This window comes from Mytilus edulis, chromosome 4, assembly GCF_963676685.1.
Source record: "Mytilus edulis chromosome 4, xbMytEdul2.2, whole genome shotgun sequence".
Classification (NCBI taxonomy): Eukaryota; Metazoa; Mollusca; class Bivalvia; order Mytilida; family Mytilidae; genus Mytilus; species Mytilus edulis.
Genome location: NC_092347.1, coordinates 87892020 through 87912435, shown reverse-complemented (window position 1 = coordinate 87912435; position 20416 = coordinate 87892020). Strand labels below are relative to the sequence as shown.

General features: G+C 31.2%; 2 protein-coding genes across 51 annotated transcripts in view; one reads left to right on the top strand and one right to left on the bottom strand.

Moving 5' to 3' along the window:
• Positions 1-1956: 1956 nt before the first annotated feature.
• Positions 1957-19553, bottom strand: LOC139520916 (protein MAK16 homolog A-like). The gene is made up of 10 exons (XM_071313997.1): positions 19446-19553; positions 12032-12078; positions 11252-11361; positions 9888-10020; positions 8136-8219; positions 6371-6425; positions 5709-5783; positions 4129-4263; positions 3123-3188; positions 1957-2161 (listed from the first exon to the last, which is right to left on the bottom strand). Exons 1-10 carry the CDS (start codon positions 19458-19460, stop codon positions 2000-2002), a joined length of 882 nt encoding a protein of 293 aa, XP_071170098.1. The 5' UTR covers positions 19461-19553; the 3' UTR covers positions 1957-1999.
• The window catches only part of LOC139520909 (lymphocyte cytosolic protein 2-like), an 87048-nt gene continuing 86175 nt past the window's right edge, over positions 19544-20416 (top strand). For 17 of the 50 annotated variants that reach the window (XM_071313993.1, XM_071313958.1, XM_071313991.1 and 14 more), the window contains exon 1: positions 19568-19728. In XM_071313993.1, the coding sequence (XP_071170094.1) occupies positions 19654-19728 (75 nt within the window). In that variant the 5' untranslated portion in view covers positions 19568-19653. Of the gene's footprint in view, positions 19729-20416 lie in introns of all 50 variants that reach the window. The other 33 variants (XM_071313981.1, XM_071313973.1, XM_071313960.1 and 30 more) reach the window with 7 other exon arrangements.

The window sequence follows — 20416 nt, the reverse complement described above, 5'->3', positions numbered from 1 at the left end:
CCGTCGTCGTCCGTCGTCTGTCGTCGTCTGTCGTCGTAAACTATTTCAAGAATCTTCTCCTCTGAAACTACTGGGCCAAATACTTTCAAACTTTAACTGAATGTTCCTTAGGGTATCTAATTTATAAATTGTATCCGAAGTTTTGATCTATCAACAAACATGGTCGCCATTGCTAAAAATAGAACATAGGGGTCAAATGCAGTTTTTGGCTTATAACTCAAAAACCAAAGCATTTAGAGCAAATCTGACATGGGGTAATATTGTTTATCAGGTCAAGATCTATCTGCCCTGAAATTTTCAGATGAATCAGACAACCCGTTGTTGGGTTGCTGCCCCTGAATTGGTAATTTTAAGGAAATTTTGCTGTTTTTGGTTATTATCTTGAATATTATTATAGATAGAGATAAACTGTAAACAGCAATAATGTTCAGCAAAGTAAGATTTACAAATAATTCAACATGACGGAAATGGTCAGTTGACCCCTTTAGGAGTTATTGCCCTTTATAGTCAATTTTTAACCATTTTTTGTAAATCTTAGTAATCTTTTACAAAAATCTTCTCCTCTGAAACTACTGGGCCAAATACTTCCAAACTTTAATTGAATGTTCCTTAGGGTATCTAGTTTGTAAATTGTATCCGAAGTTATGATCTATCAACAAACATGGTCGCCATTGCTAAAAATAGAACGTAGGGGTCAAATGCAGTTTTTGGCTTATAACTCAAAAACCAAAGCATTTAGAGCAAATCTGACATGTGGTAAAATTGTTTATCAGATCAAGAACTATCTGCCCTGAAATTTTCAGATGAATCAGACAACCTGTTGTTGGGTTGCTGCCCCTGAATTGGCAATTTTAAGGAAATTTTGCTGTTTTTGGTTATTATCTTGAATATTATTATAGATAGAGATAAACTGTAAACAGGAATAATGTTCAGCAAAGTAAGATTTACAAATAATTCAACATGACGGAAATGGTCAGTTGACCCCTTTAGGAGTTATTGCCCTTTATAGTCAATTTTTAACCATTTTTCGTAAATCTTAGTAATCTTTTACAAAAATCTTCTCCTCTGAAACTACTTGGCCAAATACTTCCAAACTTTAACTGAATGTTCCTTAGGGTATCTAGTTTGTAAATTGTATCCGAAGTTATGATCTATCAACAAACATGGTCGCCATTGCTAAAAATAGAACGTAGGGGTCAAATGCAGTTTTTGGCTTATAACTCAAAAACCAAAGCATTTAGAGCAAATCTGACGTTGGGTAATATTGTTTATCAGGTCAATTTCTATCTGCCCTGAAATTTTCAGATGAATCAGACAACCTGTTGTTGGGTTGCTGCCCCTGAATTGATAATTTTAAGGAAATTTTGCTGTTTTTGTTTATTATCTTGAATATAATTATAGATAGAAATAAACTGTAAACAGCAATAATGTTCAGCAAAGTAAGATCTTCAATTAAGTCAATTTGACCAAAATTGTCAATTGACCCCTTAAGGAGTTATTGCCCTTTAAAGACTTTTTTCACAATTTGTTCATCATGTTGACTTACTTTAAAAAATCTTCTCCTTTGAAACTGCTGTATCAATTTCAGCCAAACTTAGGCTAAATAAATGAGTTTCAGAGTATCTAGTATAAATTTTATATTTTATTTCCTTGTATGTCAAGAAACATAGCTCCTATGGCTAAAATAGAACATAGGAGAAAATGATTTTTTTGGGGCTTTTGAAGAAAATAGGACGATCCAAAAAACATTTAAATAAATTGAAAAGCCAAAAAAATCATTGATGAGAGATTTAACCAAAAGAATTAAGGTGAGCGATTCAGGCTCTTGAGAGCCTCTTGTTTTCATACCAGCAGTTATTATTAAATATTAAATAGTAAATAGTATAAATGATTAAGTTTATGGAGTTCTCTGGTTCAATTAACTATCAGTCTATCTCCTTGAATAATATTACACAATTTCTACAAATATTTATTTACAGACAAAAACACATTATAGAAATCATGATTTCACTTTCATTTTTGATGTAGAGGGTTGATCAAGTTCATGTTCATATTCTATTTCCACTTTAGGTCGTTTTCTAGGACGTTTCCCCTTGGCTTTACTTGTCTCCTCTTCGGAACTACTTTCTTCACTGTCAGATGCAAACATTGCTTCCCGATCCTGAAAAAAATAAACATACTGGTATACTTTGTGACGAAAATTCATGATATTTATGTTCATAATGAATATAAATGTAACAATATGATATTTATACACTATGTAGCTACATGTATATAAGATTTTAAAAGTAAACTTCTAAATGAAAAAGCTACAACATGGCATAATAAGTGTAATTTAAATCTGCAGTACTTGGCATATAATTTTGCTCAGGGCTCACAAAATGGCAAGCTATGTACTGATTATTGAGTTTTTTGCATAATGATACAATAAAATATCTGCTTAAGTCACATGTAAAAAGCTTTCTGATTAACGAGTGCAGTGAATGGGTTAAAAGAGGCTCCATGATGCTTCAAACAGCTGATATCTTAAAATAGAAATTTGATGAAAATAAAATGTGATAATTAATTTATCTGATTGTATTTGTGTAAAAAATGCTTATACTTTGTTTCACCAGCAACCAGAATAAAACAATGATAAGTTTTGGTCGAACTAAAGATTCATCTTTAACTTGGTGAAATTTTGGTGAAATTTTCGTTTTGGAGAGAATTTTAGGTCATCATCTAGATAATACTAAGTATCATGATTTACATTAGTAACCAATTGTAATACGATTATCTAAACATGTGTAAATATGCAATTTGGGGAATAGGTAAATATATCAAAAAAAGTTAGTCATTGTGTCAGGCAAAAAGGCTACATATAATACTCAATTCACTATGCTCTTCCCAAGTTTATGTCTCTCAAACAAGTAGTGTTAGGATCATCTATACTTTTGTCACAATGCGCCTGACATAGATTGTTTGCTTCGCTGACCTTCTTTATTTTTGAGTATCCAAGTTTATATCTTGTTTATCATTGCTTTTCAGATGTTAAGTCATATTGTGCAAGTTAAGGTCAGATTCCAGTGCATTAATATCAAAACATTCTATCAATAATTTAACACCGATATAGTATAAATTACCTCCATATCAGAAAGATCACTTTCTTCTATTTCATCCTCTGCCACATACTCAATTTCATCGTCAGTCTATAAATAGAAATGGTAGCAATATTAATCAAGTTGAAAGGCAAGTATCTTCATCGATTTGACATTAAATTTTTTTTTAGGTTTTAATGCATAATAAATGGGGAATGTCTCCATTGCACATCATATAAATATATATAGAGACATAACTGAATAACAGTCTAATTGACGCCACCAAAGTTTGTACTTCATCCGAGTTTTGTGGTAAAAAGCATTGTGTCTAAGTTTCATAACATTTGGTTGAGGCAAACTAAAGTTACAGAACAGACACTAAACAATTCAGCAATGTTTCCATTTATAAAAGGGCACAAGTCTAGAACAGTTAAAGTGATGCCACCAAAATTCAAACTTGATCTGTGTTTTGTGGTAATAAGCATTGTCTATAAGTGTTATAACATTTTAAAAGTTTTAAACAGTTGGTTGAAGCAAACTAAATTTACAGACCACACTAAAAATTCAGTTATATTTCCATTTATAAAATGGCCTAACTCTAGAGTGGGTAAAGTGACACCACCAAACTCAAACTTGATTTGGGTTTTTTAGTAACAAGCATTGTGTATAAGTTTCATAACATTTAGTTAAGGCAAACTAAAGTTAGAGAATGGAAACTTAAAATTAAGCAATTTTTCCATATTTAAAGGGGCATAACTCTAGAACGGTAAAAGTGATGCCACCAAAATTCAAACTTGATCTGTGTTATTTGGTAATAAGCATTGTCTATAAGTGTTATAACATTTGGTTGCAGCAAACTTAAGTTAGAGAAAAGAAACCAACTTTGGGACGTACATACACACATTATACATACTTACGTTCATACGTTCGAATGGACAAGGGTAAAACTTAATGCCCTTTCTGCTATGGCGGGGCATAAAAAATCATTTTGTTTCTAAATAAACTGGCAAAAAACTTATATAGAAAAAACTAATAAAAATATAAAACTGACCTCTTCTTCTTCCTCCTCCATCTCCTCTTCATCCTCTTTGTCTTTCTCCGTCTCTGACTCTGATTCACTCTCTACTTCTTCCTCATCAATCACTTTGTCAAAAGCATGTGTTGGGAAATTGTATATATCACCATACTATAAGTAAAAAATTCAAAATGTGAAAGCATGTGTCGGGAAATTGTATATATCGTCATACTATAAGTAAAGATATTAAAATGTGAAAGCATGTGTCGGGAATTTGTATATATCGTCATATTATAAGTAAAGATATCAAAATGTGAAAGCATGTGTCAAGAAATTGTCAATATCAAAATTCTTGACATATAGATAACTATATCAATTTTAATCCCCACATGTGCATGTGCCCTTTTGGAATCATGTCTATTTAAAAGTATTTAATATCATTGAGCAACTAATAAGAACTATCATACAGAAAAACATATTTTTACATGGGTGTAGATTATGCAATTTTGAGGCAACAAGTATGCCAAAATTTTGGAGATCTTAATTTTTCAGATTCTTAATTTACCAATTGAATATTTTGAGGATACTGAAATACTGCATATATTTATGTTTTAATTCTTGGAAATGTTGTGTTGAATTACTGTAAATTCAGAAATTATTGCATGCATTTATTATTGCAATTTTGTCAATTCAGACTTAAATAAATGCAAATTAATTTTTTACGATTTTGAGAAAAATCCTGTTCAATTCATATAAAATATTTCAAAATGTGAGTTTAAATTATTGCGTTTACAACTCTGTCGCATTTTTCACAAATAATTACCTCGCAATATTTCAGAATTTAGTAGTTACAAAATTTACCAAACCTTTGATGTACTAATTAGGTTGAAAAATTATGAAGAGTGAATTTCATCTCTAATATAATTAGAAGAAAATGCTTTGCTGAGCACAGCTAAATACACTGCAGAGGTCCCTGAACAGCTGGGGCAAAAATGAACACAATATTCCCTCTTGATAAAGGTCTGAATTTGGATTGTAATTTAATATTTGACACACATGATAGGTTTCTGACACAGAATAACAGTAGTCAAAGAACTTAGCATTGGTTATATGATTTGAATTTATATTCAATTTTTGCTTTTGTGCAATACACTATGCTGTTTTTTTTCCCGATTTTCATGAAATTATACATAAGACCCTGACTCACAAATCAACATAAAATGCTAGTCCTTTCCATTACCTAAAATAATAAGATTAACTTATCATATAAGTCTATTTAAAACAAGAATGTGTCCATAGTACCTGGATGCCCAACTCGCACTATCATTTTACATGTTCAGTGGACCGTGAAATTAGGGTCAATACTATAATTTGGCATTAAAATTAGAAAGATCATATCATGGGGAATATGTGTACTTAGTTTCAAGTTGATTGGACTTCAACTTCATCAAAAACTACCTTGACCAAAAACTTTAACCTGAAGCGGGACAAACAAACAAACGGACGGACAGACGCACAGATCAGAAAACATAATGCCCTTCTTCTATCGTAGGTGGGGCATAAAAATGCATTACATTCTATTATAAATTAAAGATTATTGCAAGATATATACTTACTGTTCCCTGTTTTAATCTTTCTAGTAATTCTTTTTCAATGGCTGTGTCTACTTGTGCTGCTACCAATGCTTTTTCCTAAAATTAAAATGAAATAAGAATAACAAAGGACATCATAAGTTGGCATGGGTAGATAATATAAAATGTGTAATGTCTCCAGATTTTTTTACAACAAATGTAATTGACGGTCAAAAAAAATGTTCTGCCTATGAAGAAGTCAAAATTTCTCTCTTTGAAACCATCTTTTATTTTTCACCCTTTTTATCCCTATTTACTTTATAGCAAATAATAGTTATTTATCAAGTATCAGATGAGATGTTAATATTGAAACAATAATATTTCTATTAGAAACAGACTACCTGATATTCTATCAGACTAAATAAGTACAATCTGGATGCTTTTCTTAAATATAAATACAAAATAATAAATGAATAATTGTTGTGCAAACAGAAGATGAAATAATTAAGAAAAATTAGTATTTAAAATTAATTCCATGCAAAGTTTACTTGTTTTCAAGGCATGTACTTTAACAAAAAAAGTTGCTTCTATGTTTTATCTTGAAAAGCTTAACCAAGAAGAAGTATATTACAGCTAGAGAACATTTGTACATAGTTATATTGTTTTGAGTTCTATAAGGGAGATAATTCAACTGTATCTTATATTACCTCTCTCCTTTTTTCTCTTCTTTCTACCTTCCTACTTAATGGAACTAATTTCTTTCTGAAAAAAAAAGATAGCATTATATGTTTCTATGATATGTTATCATTTGAACTACTTATACATGGATGCATGGACTTGTAGAGATGTGAACTAGCATTTTTAATACCACCCTTTGTCATGTATGTTATGTATTACAAATTTAGATACATAAGGCAACTCATTAGACAAACAGTTCCTGTAGGATTCCTCTGTTTATTGAAATGCTACAAAACAAGATTTAAAAGAGAAAAAAATATACAGATATATCCTTCCCACACCTTATGCAAATTGGAAGCTGAGAAGAAATAGTTACTCAAATATCTGTTTTATGTCATAAAAGACTCATATTTATGATGCCTATGCAAAATTAAATATATTTTAGATGAGTTTGCACAAATTCAAAGGTTATATTGTACAAAACACTCAAAACATAAAAGATGTATCCTCTTAGGATTTACGGCTGTATTTTTTTTCTCTTAAGCTTGAAATCAGACTAATCAGAATCCTAGTTGAATAAAAAGAGGAGTTTCTATAAAAGACCCTAGCGGACATTGTTGCTGCTCATATAGTTGGGTCAAGATGCGTATTAGTTTCTCCATAGGCCGTAATGGTGACGTTATCTTCTGTTGCTCAGTCCATATCGTTAACTTGGATATGTATGATGGCTCGTTTCGAACCTGAGACATTTTCACATATGTGGTTAAATTTTCTGGGTACGAAGTAAGATTACTTTATCCGTAAATTAGCAAACCCGAGTATCCTTTTATGATGCAGCTCCTCAATGTAAAAAATCCCATTTTTAACACAATAAGTTCTTTGAAAATTTAATACTTTGAACACATTTAATAGCTCCATACTTTTTACAGATTTATTCTGTGTTCCCCTACTTTCTAAATTAACACAAATGGTTCAGCTCAGTCATGTGTTTATCAAAGAAATGTGTCAAATATCACTACACAGAGATTTTTTTGTTTACATGTGACTTTTGAGTTCCTTATTTCAAGGAGCATTAGGGATATTGTCCCAGTTCAGAGTGACCAAGCTGTTTCAGATGAGAAGAATACAGTCTGACAAATCATTATTCATTTTGTGCATAAATAGATCAAAGGGAGATAAATCATAGAAATTTATGAGTAGAAAACAAATTTTAACAAAACTTGTTTTATTTCTGGTGCTCCTAATAGTAAAAGGAGCATTTCTACACATTCCTTTGATAACTAATATGATAATTTATTACTTAATGGTGGTAGGTAAGGACCAGTTACTTAGAAGGGTAAATGAACTCAGCTACTACCTCTAAAGGAAAGGCTGTAATTTGAACTACAACTTCTGTTTGGAACACCACTTTTATATCCGAGCCATAATTCATACATAATTTAAAAAAATTAAAACTGCTTATAAACCACTGAAAGTTTATATTGGGTATCAGATTGGATAACAGAAAAAATAAGAGATGTTGATAGGCCAAAACTTGAAAGCAAAATTGAATTTAAAACTATTTTCATATTTTCATAACTGGCAACATAAAGGTAAGAAGAATGACTTGATTTAAATCACTAAATGTGTTTTACAAAGAGAATTTAGAACATCCTAACAAGATAAAACACTACAGGAGCTCTTTTATCAAAAAATCTTCAACATAAACATTTCAGTATAAATTACGATCAATTTTTTTAGTGAAAGGAAGTCAGACTTGTAGGGGTCAAAACTAGCATCATAATAAATACTTACTGTCTTTTTAATGTGAGTTTTCTTATCTTTATTAAATACTGTGTTATCTTTGTAAATCTCTGTTTACATTTATGTTTCAAAAATCTGAAAAAAATAAAAATAAAAACAGATAAATTTCAATCTGACTATAAATGTCAAACTAAAAATGCCAATCTATCTTTAAGTCTAATGGTACACATTATGTGCATATCAAGATGAGAAAGTGTTATAGTTCTTCTTGAGAATAAACATGGATTTATGACTGGATGTTTCTTGTTTGTATTGTGTTACATTTTGTCATGTTAATGCCTTATATAGCTTACTGTAAGATATATTGGTTTTGAAGGCCTAACAGTGACTTATAGTGGCTAACTTTGATATTCTTTCAGCCTCTTCCACAATACATGATGGTGGATTTAATTTACACTCATGGGCATAAAATAACAAGCTATTACATTAAAACTTGCAGAAACTGAAAAATGTCTCTACACTTTTTGAAATATTATGCTTGCATTGGTATACAGAGAATGATAAACTGGCAGTGCTTATCTAATAATAAGGCAATTGCTTAAATATTTTACCGAATTGCAGTTTGAATTCCCTGTAGTTGTTAGTGAGAAGTGAGTGCAGTGAAAACAATTTTATACCTACCTTTCATCTTCAGTTATTACATTAATAACTTTGCCATGAAATTCCAACAAAATAATGACTTACCATAATGAGGCACTAGTTTAAAAGGTCTAACTTTGACAATAAACACTTCTATTCTATTTAACATAACTTTTATAAATTATTAGTTCAAAACATTGTTTTATTGGTCTATAATTGTTTTTCAATAGGAAGTTACCGTATTGCGTAAATGTAATTTAGCTAATCTTCTAATGATAAAGGGAAATAATTTATATTATAACCAGCAAAATTTTGTTCTGTCAACTATCAACTTCCTTCACATTGTCAATCTATAAGTAATTTGTTCTAAACATTATTTTTATGATTATTAAATTAAACTTATATTCTGTTCTTAGAAGAACATTGAAATCTATTTTTGCTAGGATGTCTGGCATACAATATTATCAGCCTGGTATTTTGGATTCCATTTTTTTTTTTACAATGAATGAATAAAAATATTTTCCCTCAATGCCAGCAGATCAATTGTCAATGAAAAAATGGTTTGAATTATAATTACATTATAACTTCCTGTCAAAAAACAAAGCAATAAATTATTGACTAACCAAACAATTGTAAGAACTTATTATCTATAGAACATCATTTGGATAGGTGTTTCATGTCAAAGTCAGACTTTTTTAACCAGTGCCTTGTACATTTGTATTATAGAGGTGATTATTTTATTTCAATTTCTTTACACAGACATTAAATAACAGAAGTTGGATGGTAAGCATTATTCTTATTCCACTGCGCTCATTTTATACTAACAACCTTTTCCTGAAGCAATTTATAGCTAAACAAAATACTAGTTGGTTTGCTTGTTAAAATGAATTCAGACAGCAATTTGATACATTATTTGCTTTCCCAATACAACACAACATCCATTACTGCAGGTGTTATATATAACCTTGCAACTTTATTGATTTTTGACTTTCCTTTTCAAATTTTCCTCAAAGTTAATGTATTTTTGTTATTTTATTTTTTACAATAATGCAAAGTATCATGTAAAACATTCCAGGCTTCTTACAGATTAAATATGTGTTCACCACATTAACATAATAATACAACTGCAACAGGAAGCATTCAACCCTTTTAAGGTATTCTTACTTTGGCCAGTATATTAAATGATGATTTATCTGTTCTAGTGCTTTTTCATAACTTCTGGACAACTTCACTTTTTCCCATAATCTTCCAGGAAAAGCTGCTCTTTCTACTGTCTTCATATATAGATAACAGATACCTAAATACAAACATATCAACAATGTTATATATACAATATTTACAAGCTTCAAATTATTGTCTTCTTTAGGTACTGTTGGAGCACTAACACTGCTTATAATGTGATGTATCAACAAAAAGTTCAAGAAAGAACCATAAAAGTTGGTACCATTAATAAGATTGATTGTTGCTTAACACATAGATGCCAACCCCCTTTTGACACAATCAGTAACAATCTATCAAATTTTCAGTAATTTTGAGAACTTTTCAGTAAACATTCAAAAACATTGCATTTACTGAAAAAAATTACTGACGAATGGTTGCAACTGTGCAAAGTGATGTGCAAATCTATAGTAAGTATTCCATTCATTAGTTGTTCAGACGGCCTGGACTCGTGCATTTTTGTTTTGTCAAGGAGAAGTAGGGAAAGGGGGAAAGCTACTTTGTAAAATGCAAGTTTCGCTCTTCAGAAGTCAGTTAGCTACCAAACGGTAGGTCAATAACTCCCTAGAAACCGGAAGGATTACATTGACGTTTTCTAAATACCAGACAAGGCCGGGAGAGTAATGATAAATATCCGCGTTTTACAAAATTGAACAGCAATGACCGGGAATCCGTATCTATTCAACTTTGACCGTAAAAGCATAGTTTTGATCGCAAAATAGGAAATATTATGGAAAATCCAAATGGTTGGCATCCATGTTTATGTCCAGTGGCAAATACTTCATGCAAATTTATTATGACCAATTATTAAAATGAAAATAACACATTCAAATGCAATTATGTATTGATGGATGAGACTGGATGAGAAACAATATAAACTTTCAATTGACCTGCGTATAACTAAAGCCTACAGGAAAGTTGCCATTTCTCATCTTATTTTCTTCCAAATTCAGACCCTTTTGAAGTGTACACGAAGCCAGAAAATGCCAAGTGTTTATGTTTGATGCAAGATGCATATCTATTAGGTAGAACTGTTTAATTTATATTGTTCAAGGAATATTTAATACATGGAATGCTTACACAAAAATACTGACAGGAAAAAAAATATTATTCTATTTGGGATAAATATAGATAAGCTTATTGTATTCTAAGCTTGGTCTAGGTAATATGTTTCTGCTTTTAACCAAGGATTTATATAATCTTACATGTACTATATAAATCCTAGTTTTATGTAGAAAAATCTTCTTTAAACTCAACTATTTTCTGACTGTAAATCATCTCTAACACAATCCTGATGAACAGTAAATTACCTTTTTCTTCTCGTACTGTAGCATACTGACTATTGGCAAGAGGACAAGATGATCTGTTACATAACCCTGTTAAGCTGTATTCATTCCTACAAAATTTTTGTGTCTTTGCCCTGGAACAGATTATGATATTATTTACACAAGTTTCCACTAACAGACATCAAACCAATCAAAATCATCAATGTTTGCAACATTTGAATTCAAAGGTAAATTACTTTAATGGGTACACATTTACATGGATTGTAAATTTCCTAGGTTTATCACAGTCTGCCTGCATTCAAGCTTATAAAAGTAAAATATTTTGTTGAACATATAAATTCATGTTTTTTTCCTATACCCGTGAATCAACCAAATTGATATATGACAATGAAATTTGAGTTCACAACTTGATACATGTATATTGAAACTAAATATTAATATTAACAAAACAACATATATTCTGAATGTAGGTCTACAGAAATTCAAAGGTAAATAATATATTGTCTATTGCAATTGAGGTTAAAGCGTCTCAAATGGCCAGGTTACAGTGTTTGTGACTAATCCATGTAGGCTGCTTATGATTCTTTACAATTTCATAATAGCAGGGGCACACCTTCAATATGTTTACAACATTACTGTGAAGTCTTAGGTTAAAAACTGTAACAGTTGAAAAGAAGTACCTCCTTGGAAATTTTTTTCCGAAAAATTACCAGGTTCCCAAGTCAGAGATGAAAACAGTAGAAGGGTAAGGAAAAGAAATCAAATTTTATACATACTATCTACTATTGTAAATGAGTTACTTACTTTACTTTAAATGAACAAAACGATCCATTTATAATACTCCATATAACCTGCAATTATTAAAAAATAAATCTTTTAGAAAAAACTAGTTATGTCTTAGATAAGATAAGATAAATAATAGTTTATTACAACATTGTTAATCATCAATCAGGCTACAAATAATTAATACTATAAATTTAGAAATAGTTGCAATATTTTAATTAATAGGAATAATGTGACTGGGCATGCTGGGTGGGTCTCTCAATAATAAGAAATTGCATTTTAAAAGAAATACTCATATAAATTTTAGCTATTTGGAGATCTGTTCCGCTTGAACTGAAAATTGGCACCAGTTGATCTTTTTCATTGTGGCGTCAGATATTTTCTATTGTGAATTGTAAAAATTTTACAGGAACGTTTGCGATGTCCAGAAATGGCTGCCAAATAGCAATACTTATTTAAAGGCCATGGGGAAACAGGCATTAGGCCAGTCATGAACCAGGGGAAATGGACATACTGAAGCCAACAAGATCACATAATTGACCACCCTCCAAGAGAGGCACTGAAAGGGACAGAGTCAGAGGACCAAAGCAATATGGCAGTTCAGGGATATGATTTTTTGTTGAATCTTACACATGTTGAGCAAACGGATGAAAAAGTTTGATTTATACTGCATAAAGTATTTTTGAAATTAAAATCTAATAAGATGGTCACCCTCTCTCAGTCATACATGTACAGGAATCAAGATTATGAACTTTCAGAACTTAAATTATTTCTGTACATGTACTACCTTACAGAATGACGATTAATGGATTATCAAATTGCTAGAAACTTTTAATAGGGAAGGGACACAACTACACGATCTATCTGGTAAGTGACGCCATAAAGGTGTGGGAAATAACAACTTTTCCGGTGAAAGACATGATTCCGGAAATGATGTTAACCCACACCCCTCTCCATCATTTTAAGAGTTTTAATCATTATTGTTAAAAAGCTGCTTGATATTTCAAAATTGAGCTTGTTGAAATAGACGTATTTAAGCTTGTATGCAAATTCATCCGCCATTATGTAAAATCTCACAAGTTCCTGTAAACTTTGATAATGTTTGACATCACAATTTAAAAAAAAAAATGACTTCATAATTAAACATTAATTGTTGCTTGATGTCAAAAGGTTATTGGGAGACAAAATCTAGCTAAATACCAAAAGTGTACATTTGTAAGTACGGTTCAGTCCAGTGTATCAGCGCACCTACGAGTTAATATGACTGCACTTCATTCAAACTGATAAAACCAATAATTGGATAAAAATGTGTGAAGACATTCATAACATAGTTTTATTTCATAAAATCTTCTGTTTGTATGGTTTCACTCTCAAGTTTTTATGAAATGCGTGTCCAAAATTAGGAAAACCCCTGTTTTGAAAGTTCCTTTAACAATGTTTAGTGTCTGGTGATTTCGTGCATGCCTTCCTAAAATAGCTTACTTTGAATAAGGGAAAGATTTTATACACAAAATATCTAGTTGAATAGTCCATTTGCCAATTACTGTTATTATACAGTTTTTAAACAAATTCCTTCCCTTTGTCAATCATAGACTGGTTCCATAGTGGACAAAATTAGCTTTTGCCAATGCAAAGTATGATGAATTGTAAGTGATTAGCAACACATTAATGTAATTAAAAGATTTGAAAGCCTTAAATATTACTCACAGGTAAATTTGCTTGTTCTGCTAGCTCTCCATTATAAATGAAAATTAATGTCCCTCATAAGGGAGACAACTGAAAGAGGGATCTCTAATTACAGGGTCAATTACGGGAATTGGCAAATAGCCTATTTGAACAAAATCATTTATAACCAGGTGCTCCGCAGGGCGCAGCTTTATACGACCGCAGAGGTCGAACCCTGAACAGTTGGGGCAAGTATGGACAAAACATTCAAGCGTGATACAGCTCTGAATTTGGATTGTGATCAAATTTTTGACATTACATGGTTTTTTTTTACACAAAACAAATGTCAAGATTTTACAAATCAATTAAAGAGTTCTTCTTCAAACTTATTTAAATCTAAAATTAAATAGTTGACACAGCATAGGTTTCTGACACAGAATGAATGTGTTCTAATGAACTTAAAATTTTTGTTTTCTCTTAGAGCAATTCACTATGCTGTTGAATATTAATCCTCTCAAAAAAATGTTTGAAGAAATTTTCTTTTTATTTATGAAATCTGAAATGAGAAAAATTTAACCCAATTTTTTTAATCACATCCCCCTTTCCCTTATTCCAAAACTAATCTCAATTAAAATTTCTAATGGAGTTTGCAACAATAACTACTCATTTAAATACATCATAAAATATTAAGATGTAAAAAAACTGCTTGTTATCACTGAATGGTAAAGATTATTTTGATTTATCAGTTGGTAGTAAAAAGTGAATATACATTGTATATTGTATATAACAAAGATTTAAGTTGATTCTGGACAAAGAAAGATAACTCCAATTAAAAAAAAATCTTGCTATTGCACAATATTTTGCAATTAGATATTTCTTGCTTACTATTTTGGACAAAGAAAGATAACTCTAATTAAAAAAAAATTTGCTATTTCACAATATTGTGCAATTAGATATTTCTTGCCATTGCGCAATACTGTGCAATTGAAAAGACTTGCTATTGCACAATACTTAATATAATAATTTTAGATCCTGATTTGGACCAACTTGAAAACTGGGCCCATAATAAAAAATCTAAGTACATTTTTGGATTCAGCATATCAAAGAACCCCAAGATTTCAATTTTTGTTAAAATCAGACTAAGTTTAATTTTGGACCCTTTGGACTTTAGTGTAGACCAATTTGAAAACAGGACCAAAAATGAAGAATCTACATACACAGTTAGATTTGGTATATCAAAGAACCCCATTTATTCAATCTTTGATGAAATCAAACAAAGTTCAATTTTGGACCCCGATTTGGACCAACTTGAAAACTGGGCCAATAATCAAGAATCTAAGTACATTTTTAGATTCAGCATATCAAAGAACCTAACTGATTCATTTTTTGTCAAAATCAAACTAAGTTTAATTTTGGACCCTTTGGACCTTAATGTAGACCAATTTGAAAACGGGACCAAAAGTTAAGAATTTACATACACAGTCATGACAGTTAGATTCGGCATATCAAAGAACCCTAATTATTCAATTTTGATGAAATCAAACAAAGTTTAATTTTGGACCCTTTGGGCCCCTTATTCGGTTGGGACCAAAACTCCCAAAATCAATACCAACCTTCCTTTTATGGTCATAAACCTTGTGTTTAAATTTCATAGATTTCTATTTACTTATACTAACGTTATGGTGCGAAAACCAAGAAAAATGCTTATTTGGGTCCCTTTTTGGCCCCTAATTCCTAAACTGTTGGGACCTAAACTCCCAAAATCAATACCAACCTTCCTTTTGTAGTCATTAACATTTTGTTTAAATTTCATTGATTTCTATTTACTAAAACTAAAGTTATTGTGCGAAAACCAAGAATAATGCTTATTTGGGCCCTTTTTTGGCCCCTAATTCCTAAACTGTTGAAACCAAAACTCCCAAAATCAATCCCAACCGTTCTTTTGTGGTCATAAACCTTGTGTCAAAATTTCATAGCTTTCTATTAACTTAAACTAAAGTTATAGTGCGAAAACCAAGAAAATGCTTATTTGGGCCCTTTTTGGCCCCTAATTCCTAAAATGTTGGGACCAAAACTCCCAAAATCATTACCAACCTTCCTTTTGTGGTCATAAACCTTGTGTTAAAATTTCATAGATTTCCATTCACTTTTACTAAAGTTAGAGTGCGAAAACTTAAAGTATTCGGACGACGACGACAACGACGCCGACGTGATAGCAATATACGACGAAAAATTTTTCAAATTTTGCGGTCGTATAAAAACAATTTTATTTGTGTTACTGTGTAGATATGACGAAATCAGCTAATGCGCGAATCCGGGTGTGTTTGCGCTCATTCATGTTCGCCCCCTTTCACTTTCGCACCCTACATGTTCGCACCCTACATGTTTGCGCCCAATTATTTTTGTGTCGTTTCTCGCGTTACTTTTCGCTTCCGAAGTGCATAACGCTGACTGATTTATAGATAATCGTCACCGGCAAATTCGTAACTTTTGCTTTCAAATAATAAAGAACATCGACCAATAAGAATAGTCAGAAGAAAATCCCGAAAACTATAAGTATTTCTGTAGCAGGTGTAAGAACACTAGCGTTACTTTGGTTTCCAATTTGTAACGCAAATTTAAGATGATGTAATCTGCTTTGTTGTAATAGAATTATTTATAACAATATGCAAATATGAACTCTCGCGAGATGTTCAAACAGGTAAATCAGAGATGATTTACATTCTAGTTTTAATTAAGTTAGAAAATGACGTTATCGTTATGCGTTACATTTCAAACGAAACAGAAGTTCAGTTATTTCCTTTTTTTTTATTAAAATTGTTTTTGTCGTTAAGTTCTAATCATTTCCGGTCATACGTGAAATATGTGACTAACATGTGATCACACCTTACGGCCGGATGTATGAAATACTAGGTCTAAACATTGTTTTTGTTTCCAACGGGATGTTAGCAAACATAATCTGTAGACTTGTTTCGTCTTGTTTAAAAAAGGAAAATACAATTTTCAAAGAGATTGCGCCGGGGGTCTATTATTTTTCCTATGTGCATAATGTTACATACGATCTTGTGTGAAAATAAATGCCCCATGACTTGACAAAATCGATTTCAGATTTGACAGACGTTATAACACACTTTGTTTCCTGATAACGATGTAAAGTGTCCTTGGAAAATTCAATAGACATTACGTCTCTTATCATTGTGCCGATGCTCGTTGGATTGATTTTGCTTCAGCAGTAAATATTACTGGATATTTTAGGTGAATAAAGATTATTTAATAAGAAATATACCGTTACACTTGGAATGTACAAAGTTGGTATCTTTGTCACAATTTTTAATTTTTTTTTTTTATTCATGTTTTGCAAACACTTTTCAGAAACGCAATAAACTTGTCAAAGGAGAAGTAAACTTTTACCATGCATGACTTGAAAGGAAGTACTTTATTGATTTTAGCCCACTAAAGTAGGTTAAAATGTGGAAACCATGTAGATGGTGTACAGGTCACAAATATCACATGGTGCCTATTTTAAAGATTTTAATTCCAAGTTAAAAGTTTTTTTCTTTACTGGATTTAAAGAATTTTACATTGCCAATGATTTGGAATAAATTGTATATAACTGGAATTTCAAAACCAAATATAAATACATTTTTTTGGCTAAAACATCAAGATACAACGATCATGGTATCCTGTATCAATGAAGAAAATATGGAAATTTCTGAATAAATTGTACTAATTGTTTTCAAAACAAGCACATATTTAGGAGTTTTATAATACTGTTACATTTAAGATGGATTTTAAGAAAAAGTATACTGTTCAGATTATTTTAAGCAGATTTTGCAATAAAATAAAACTAAAAAAATGCTTTCGGTTTCTTATGGTTTCCTGTCGCGTTTAAAAAAAAACTTTAATTTAACATTGAAAATAGATTTTAAATATTAACATGAAGCAAGTAACACTAGTAATGGTGTTCATTTATGTCTTTTGAAATATATTGTGCAAAATAAAGAAAATAAAGATTGGTTTCCTGTTTGGTTTCCTGTCAAGTAAACGGTGAATCAAAATATATTATTTTTTTCTTGAAAAACTCAATTGTTCCATTAATACTATTCTAACACCAACACAACCCACAGAATAAAAGTTAAAGTTTTAGAACTTATAAAAAAGGATACAAAAAGAAACCAAAGGCTGAATACCAAATTATGGTCCATATATATATATTAATTGTAATTCATAAATGTTTATCATTTTTATTATAATGTTAAAAGTGTACCATGTGTACAGTAATCCTGTGATTCTAACAAGTCTTTCATCTTGTGTAACATGTAATAACAAATAGTTACATACATGAACAGTACAAGCCGATCCCAAAACTGATACATCCAAACTTTGTTTTTCTTTTTCAGTTCTTAAAATTTCTCAAATTGAGAAATGTTGTTTGCTTTGCCGAATCCTTACTATAAAAGTGCTGATAGTAAATTTTAGAGAGTGAAAACGTGCATTCAGTGTCATTGTTTTGTTATTTTCTGGCAATAAAAAATAATTGATACTCATATGACTTTTTTTTTTTATCTACACACAACTATTCAAAATATTGTCAAAATAAGAAAAATATATTGACTATATATTCGATGTTACAAAAAAAAAACCAAGTGTTATACAATAGAATAGAAAATGGAAAATAACTTTATAATTAAAAAATGTAGAAACTGTGATACAAACAGACACAATAACTCTCATTTTCGTATCGATTTAAAATGGTTCTTTAACTGGTACTCCAATACTTCACTGACCTGTTGTCATCCATCATCGGACACTTTTTTCAAATTCTATTCATCCTGTTAAAATTTGTGACAAATTCCTCCAAAATCAATATAGTTAATTCATATTTTATTATGGGGCCGGATCGACTTGGGCCGGATCGACTTTGGGCCGGATTGTCTTGGGGCCGGATCGGTTTGGGGCCGGAACGACCGGAACGACCGTTAGTGTATTGCTATAACTTTGTTTCACTGACTTGTTTCCAAATGGAGTGAGATTCTGACTACATTTTTTTCTTTTTGTGTGTTGAATAAATTTTATATCATGTTTGATCATGTTTTGGTTATAATAGTGTATTGCTATATTTTATTGTTTCAGATCAAAGGGACGAAGCTGTTAAAAACAATTATCTTTTGTGTTTTTCATTTAAAATATTCAATCTTTTACTCATACCAAGCTATAAATACATTCACTATTTACACAAAAGCAATTAAAAACAACAATCATGATTTTCCAATAATTCAACTGGAATTTGAATTAAAATTGGGCGGGAACGTGTAGAGTGCAAACGGACCTTGGGTGCAAACGTGCGAGGTGTGAACGTGTAGGGTGCAAAAGTATATTGGGCGTGAACGGACATGATACCACAGCGCGCGACATCAACTGCAGCACAGACACTACGTTTATTGGTTTCTTTTCTCTAAATCTTCAAATTTTACCTAAATAATTTTATAAATTTATGATTAATGTATTGGTATTTATAAGTCCCGTCAAGAATTGTTCAGGTGTCAAGATCAAAGCAAAGGGGTTAGTAACAAATAATTTGCCGGGTTTACTATCCATACGAATACCCGATTTTTTTTTATTTAGGACACATATGATTCATGGATAGTAAACCCGGCAAAATTGTAACAAACCAACGTGATCCAAGTCTTATTTCAGTTGTCCTTTTTATAATTGTAAGTTAGCTGAAATTAATAATGCTTAAAGAAGTCATTAATTATGATTTTCTTACATCATCATGTTGCATTTTTATAGCCCTTATGTACAACTAAACATATTAAATGTTCCACCACGTGAAAATTGTCAACAGGAAATGAAATTTTGGTCTCTAAAGGGAGATTACTCTCTTCTTCTTATGAATATGCATGAGACATACAGACAAGGAAGTTGAAAGGAAAAGAGAAGTGAAATAACTTCAGAAAGTGTCTAGAGAAGAAAAAATGTCTCGTATTTTACCAGATTACAACCAGTTGATGAGGTTCACCATTAATGATGTTTGTAACTGGTTGGCAGAGGTAGGCAAAATTATCAGAGATACAAATTTAGCTTTGCTGGAAATTAAAAAAAAAGTTCGATAAGTTTCAAGAGTGGCAATGACAGGCTTTTTTTTTTCTTTTGAGCTTCAGATCCAGACTGGAAATAATACATCAAAATGAATACATGAAGGCAAACTCTTGGGGCATATCTTTAGGACCAATTGGTTTAGCTAAGGCCATTTGATATGCTTGTGGGTAGGAGCAGGGAGTTGGGGTTAGTTGGTTTTTTCTTTTTTTTTTTTGGGGGGGGGGGGGGGGGGGGGGGGGGAGATGGAGTGTGATCCAGCCATTTTTTTAAAGGAGGGTTCCAAACCAGAATAAAGGGTTTATGGTCCAACCATAAGTCATTTTCAAAAGCATTGATAGTTAAAGAGGGGGTTGTTCCGTCCACCAACCCCTCCCCACCGTGGATCTGCTATTATTTCTGTTTGTACATTTTCATGTTCATTCATTTGTGTTTGCTTGTGTTTGTATTTTCTTGTGCAAAGTTATTTATTTTTAGTAAAGACATGACAAAGCGATTCATCGAAACCTCTTTAAAAATAAAATACTGAATATCTAATTCAACAGACAGCATGGTGGACTTTAGAATATAACTGGTGAACTACATTTATATGTCCACTTGATCCTGTCAACTTTGCTGATTTTTGAAAACATTTGATTATTT

Bases quoted from the DNA above. Each gene is read 5' to 3' on its own strand.
- LOC139520916 (XM_071313997.1), bottom strand. The intron at 10,021-11,251 runs GTAATTTACTGT...GTTTGTATTTAG, and splicing joins TACAGTACGAGAAGAAAAAG to GTATCTGTTATCTATATATG. The intron at 2,162-3,122 runs GTAATTTATACT...TATTTTTTTCAG, and splicing joins GTGATCTTTCTGATATGGAG to GATCGGGAAGCAATGTTTGC.